Source organism: Phalaenopsis equestris, unplaced genomic scaffold (assembly GCF_001263595.1).
Source record: "Phalaenopsis equestris unplaced genomic scaffold, ASM126359v1 Scaffold000462, whole genome shotgun sequence".
NCBI lineage: Eukaryota > Viridiplantae > Streptophyta > Magnoliopsida > Asparagales > Orchidaceae > Phalaenopsis > Phalaenopsis equestris.
The window spans coordinates 49,354-54,533 of record NW_018164903.1 but is presented as its reverse complement, the minus strand read 5'-3'; the positions used below and the strand labels follow the sequence as shown (position 1 = coordinate 54,533).

General features: G+C 32.6%; 1 protein-coding gene across 7 annotated transcripts; it reads right to left on the bottom strand.

Annotated features, from left to right (window-relative positions):
• Positions 1 to 534: 534 nt before the first annotated feature.
• LOC110027889 (glucan endo-1,3-beta-glucosidase 2-like) lies at positions 535 to 3,671 on the bottom strand. 7 transcript variants are annotated; one of them, XM_020729508.1, is made up of 7 exons: positions 3,513 to 3,527; positions 3,330 to 3,414; positions 2,897 to 3,161; positions 2,223 to 2,376; positions 1,801 to 2,124; positions 1,034 to 1,061; positions 535 to 947 (listed from the first exon to the last, which is right to left on the bottom strand). In XM_020729508.1, exons 4-7 carry the CDS (start codon positions 2,287 to 2,289, stop codon positions 722 to 724), a joined length of 645 nt encoding a protein of 214 aa, XP_020585167.1. In that variant the 5' UTR covers positions 2,290 to 2,376; positions 2,897 to 3,161; positions 3,330 to 3,414; positions 3,513 to 3,527; the 3' UTR covers positions 535 to 721. The 7 variants fall into 7 exon arrangements, with proteins under 7 accessions (XP_020585167.1, XP_020585168.1, XP_020585169.1 ...); XM_020729509.1 differs by lacking the exon at positions 3,513 to 3,527 and having other exon boundaries at positions 2,897 to 2,974; positions 3,330 to 3,505; XM_020729510.1 differs by lacking the exons at positions 3,330 to 3,414; positions 3,513 to 3,527 and having other exon boundaries at positions 2,897 to 2,974; positions 3,100 to 3,120.
• Between the last annotated feature and the right edge of the window lie 1,509 nt (positions 3,672 to 5,180).

Here is a 5,180-nt window from a genome sequence, read left to right as displayed (position 1 = left end):
AATACAACTAAAAAAAGAATTGATTTTGTCCAAAATTTAAAATTGAAATGTCACCAAAACAGAAAGATAAATATTAATCACATAAGGCATCTGGTTGAAACTAAAAAGTGACTTTTATTTTCTTAATAAACAATAGGATCGGGTTAACCAACATTTAATTATAACTTTATTTTAACATGCTCTATACATTAAAATAAATAAATAAATAAAATCATGTTTTGTGCATGTGCTGCAACTAATGCAAGCAGAAAATATTACGTGCGGATGATGATGACATGGATCACAGCATGCTGTCTATGCATGGTGAGTTCGGTTCATTCCGTCGTCTGCATGTTCGATTAACCGGATGTAATATTTTCTCCATACATAGATATATCTAAAATCATTGGAAAAAATTTTAAAAACTATTAAACTTTATAGATCACATTTCATCCATATTTGATTTATATTATGAGACTCAATATTTCAATAGTATGCATAATCAGAATTCATTAGTAAGGAATGAAACACCATTAGCACACATCTTTTCCGGGGGAAAAAAAAACAATCATTTTCATCTGTTTTGCCGTTCAGTGATCAAATATAAGCGAGTAAGGAGAGAAACAACATTCACAATAAAAAATAATAATAATAATAAAATAAAAAGAGAGAGTGAGAGAGAGAGAGGCTTGAGGACATAATTAGACACTCTTCTGTATAATATTCCTCTTGAATATGTTTTCTACAGCATGACTGAAGCAAGCAAGACCAGTGCTGAAAGATAAACCAGCTTGAGAATTTGTAGCCTTGAAACACCATTGTCATCGTTGGCCGGTTCGAAAGTGCCCGGAGGCACGAAGCTGGGAGGTGCAAAACTCGGGCTGGAAGGAGTTCCCGAACCACCAGTGCCGTTCGACCCCCCGCCACTGCCGCCGCCGCCGCCGGTGCTGCCACCACCACTACCAGTACTATGAACACAAAAGATATAACATCATTAAAAGAGTTATAAGTACATGAAAGAATGCAGCATGATTTGGTTCACTTTATTGCTGACCTTCCAGGGAAAATGCAAGAGCCGCTGCCTGCAAAGGCAAACCAAGAAAGATGAACAAAAATGTTAATACTCTGTATTATTATTACTTTGAAAATAGTTGTTTCATTAAAAAAATAAGTTTTTTGCAAGTAATTAATAGATTATGTAAAATATTATATGACACAAGCAATAAAAATACTAAAGTAATGGCATGTTTTCTAATCAATGCACTATAACTAATTCCTAGAAGAAAAGGTAATCAAGAAAACTTGAAATTGACGTTTAGATGGACAGAGGTTTTCTTTAAGAAAAACTAATCCGAATACTCTAAACAATCATCATGGTTGAATGTGCAATTTAATATAAATGGAATTTAAACTTTCAGTTTCATTGGAGGAAACTTTTGTTAATAAATCTTTGAAAACAGGACAAGATTTCATGATTTTATTCTTTGTAGACTTAAAAAAGTACATTCAATACATAAATAATTAGAGGTCATCGGTTGATCAACCGATTCATCTAATACACTACATGATCTGTTCGGTTTGACATTCAACAATAGATTCAATTTCCATTAAAATTTTATGAAAATAAACTATCTCATGCTAAATTTCAATTTAAACCTTCAAATTATGGCTTTTTTTATGTATAAATTTAGGTTCAAGAATTCAGATTTAAGAAAATCATATTCAGATTCATACTGTAACTGTAAATCAACCCAATTCAGAGATTCCCTGAAATTATAACTTCACATTAGTACAAAAATATAGTAGCAAGAAAGAACTTACTCGGGTCAGTGTTAGTAAGCATGGCTGTATTACTGAAGGAGCAGGTTCCTCCTGTTGCCTGATTAGCTTGGTAATAGGCATCATACGCATATGAAGCAATGGCCGTAATATTGTTAGCTACATAACAAGGTTGGCCCGGCTGTATGGGGCCACAATTTACTAAACCCGGACCACAAGCCCAATCGAGACCCGCTTTTAGTGCAGTAGGGTCTGCATTCTGTCTTGCCACACAGAAAGTACCCACTGAAGCTAAACTTATTGTTGAAATCTCACTAGGGAAGAAAACCTCCAAGTTTCCTTTGAGAATTGAAGCATATGATATCCCTGCAGTAAGCAAAACACTAATTGGCTAAACTTCAAGACAAAAGTGTATAACTACTACACTTGTCCTTAGCATACAGAATTGAGGAAATGGAGCATACCTGACACATACAAGAAGACAGTGACAGAACTGAGAATATATTTATGTAATTTTCCAGTAAGAAGCATCTTGATCAGCTATGGCTTGAGAAAGAGTTGAAGAATTTGAAAAGCTAATATGTTATGCTTGGGAGAAGCTCAATCACCAAAATAGATCTGTAATAAGCCAAGACAAAGTTAAAAAAGCTCTCCCTCTGTCAAGTTTCAATCACCTTGTCAAAACTAATGGAAACATACCACTAGAAGAGAGTAATTTGAGATAATATTAACGAAAAGTTTCTATGTCAAGAAAAAAAAGATGAACAGGTCTTTAAAGCAGGTCTTTAAAGCAAGATAAACAGGTCTTTCAAAGCAAGATAAACCTGCAGTGGCTTTTAATACTTGTTATCGATCACAAGCGGATAAGAGAATGAACAGAAGACAGGAAAAAAAAAAAAAAACTATCTTTCAAAGATAATCGCAAGGAGTAATTAATAGTTGCTAGATTTATTTTACTGGTTTCAAAGATTAAAGAGACTCGTAATCTGATAAGTAAAATTACCTTAAATAGGTCTCACTAAAAATCTCAAAATTTTATGCAAATCTCCACAGACTGCAAGAACATATCGCTAAATTTATTTGGGTTAAGCTTTTAAGCAAGCCTGTTACGGAGCAATACATGAAAATTATGACTTACAAATTACTCGCGGCTTCATGGACTGCTAAATTTCTTCTTTTTATTACTTTGACCAGGCAAAGAAAAGAAATTCAAGAGCTGCGTGGATCCAAAAACAGGACAAGTGCTTTCAGGTCACCAAACGTACCAATCACAATTCAAAAGACTAAGAAAAACATACAAAACTAAATGGAAAAGAAGCAGTTTTGGCCGGTTGGCTTAACTGCAAAGCAAAAATCAATCATTAGAACGCATACACATTCCCCAAATCCTTCTCCAGTCCTACCTGAACAGAAAATAATCAAACAAACTGGGAAAAAAATCCTCAAAATACAACTCATGGAAATCAACTAATTAACTACAGAAACCAGAGAGAGAAACAGAGAGTAGCGATGGGACTGCAAATCTTCCAAGTGGAAGCAAGATGAAGAAGAGAAGATGGCGCGAAACTCACGAGGATGTTATGCTAACAGCCAAAGCTAAAAGAGTTGGATTCTGCGCCCAAAGAAGAGAGCGAAAAACTGCAAGGCGGGCGTCAACTGAATTAAGGATTTCAGCAGTATTAGAATCTAATGACTTACAAGAAAAAGAAAAAAAAAAGCTTTCTTTTTTTTTTCTTGCTTCCAAAGATGAGCACAATTCCAAACCGGCTTCCATGTGCCGCCTTTGTTAGTTGATCCTAAACCAAATAAAAAAGGTATAATTAAATGAGTTTGACTGTGAAACACAACTGACCTGTTAATAATCTCAAGTTCATGTCGCATCATTTATTTCTTATTCAGCACACACTGTGTCACAACATAAAGAAAATAATATAAATCATAGTGTACGTTAAATGATATGAAAGACCATTTTCTTAGACAATCCCTCACTATATTATTATATGCTTAGAAAATCTACCTACATATAAACTTTGAATTTTTTTCATTTCTAATGTTTTAACTTATGTATGAAAAAATAGTGATATTATTAATAGAATATAAATATTTGAGTATTATAAATATTAACAAATCAATATTAAAGTCTTAGATAAGTAAATACATAGGAATTTTTGGTATTTTGGTTATCCCTTTTAAGGTATATCCTTGCAACTATGAGAATTTATCACTGGACAGTTGACAAATGATTTAGCAACTTAAGGTCATGATCATTGGAGCAATTAGGTGAGCTCAACTAAAAAATTTAGCTAATCTTTGTATATCTTTAGTAGGTTTTAACAGATTGATGCCATATTGGACTGAGACATTAAATTAAGCCATGTTTTCTTAACAAGCATTTCCTTAATGTTGACTAACTACTAAGGAGTCTTATTATTTTTATCCAAAATTTAATTCAATTTTAAATTTGGGTTTGAATCAACCCAATTATAATGGATAAATATGCTTGAGGGATTTATGGTTTTTAAATATTTTGTACTTTTCACAAAATGTTAGATAATTGCTAGGATCCCAAAAAAGTTTCTTTTGTTCAAGATTAAGTTTTAATGTAACCTTTGAATATCAAAACATTCACATGGAGTTGAACCAATTGTAAATTTTGGCTTTGAAAATTAATTTATAAATTGAATTACATGTAACCAATTCAAATTCATTCTAAAATGGTCATTTAATTGTGGCAATTTAGGCTAACCCAAAAATATAATAATTCAAGCATAATAAAGATATAAATTAGAACTAATTTAAGTCATGCCAACTAGCTCTACTAACCCCTTCCTTTTCTCCTTCTCACAATAGTTCACCAAGTGTAAAAGGCGTTGATAGCTACCATTGTCATTCCTATACAACTTGTTGCTCATAAAATTCTTCTGAAGAGTGTATGCACATTTGATCGAGATAAGATGCCACTATTTTGTGCATATGCTTGAGGGAGTTCCTACAACTTCCATAGACCTCCATGTTATGAATAATTTGAAACAAATAATAACACTTAAAAATATGAATGTTTTGATAATTAGAATTCTATCATTATAATTTCTCTCTAAGTATAATAAAAACGTTTCTTCTTGAGATTAATCTTTTTAACTTGACTGCCAAATTAATCTTCTTATTCTTCTTACTATTCTAGAGATTTTTTCAACAAATTTCTCTCTATGACTAGTATACCTCCTCTCTCTTACTTTTCTTCCTTTTTCTTTGTGCAGGTGTCCTCTCCCTCATCCTCATCCCCCATTTAGTCTTATTGGGATGGAAATCTTATACTTCTTGGGCTTCAATCAAATAGAAATCAAAACCATACTGTGGAATATGATAACAATGATTCAAGGAATTCAGAATAAAATATTCGAACAGAAGCACAACAAAATAAT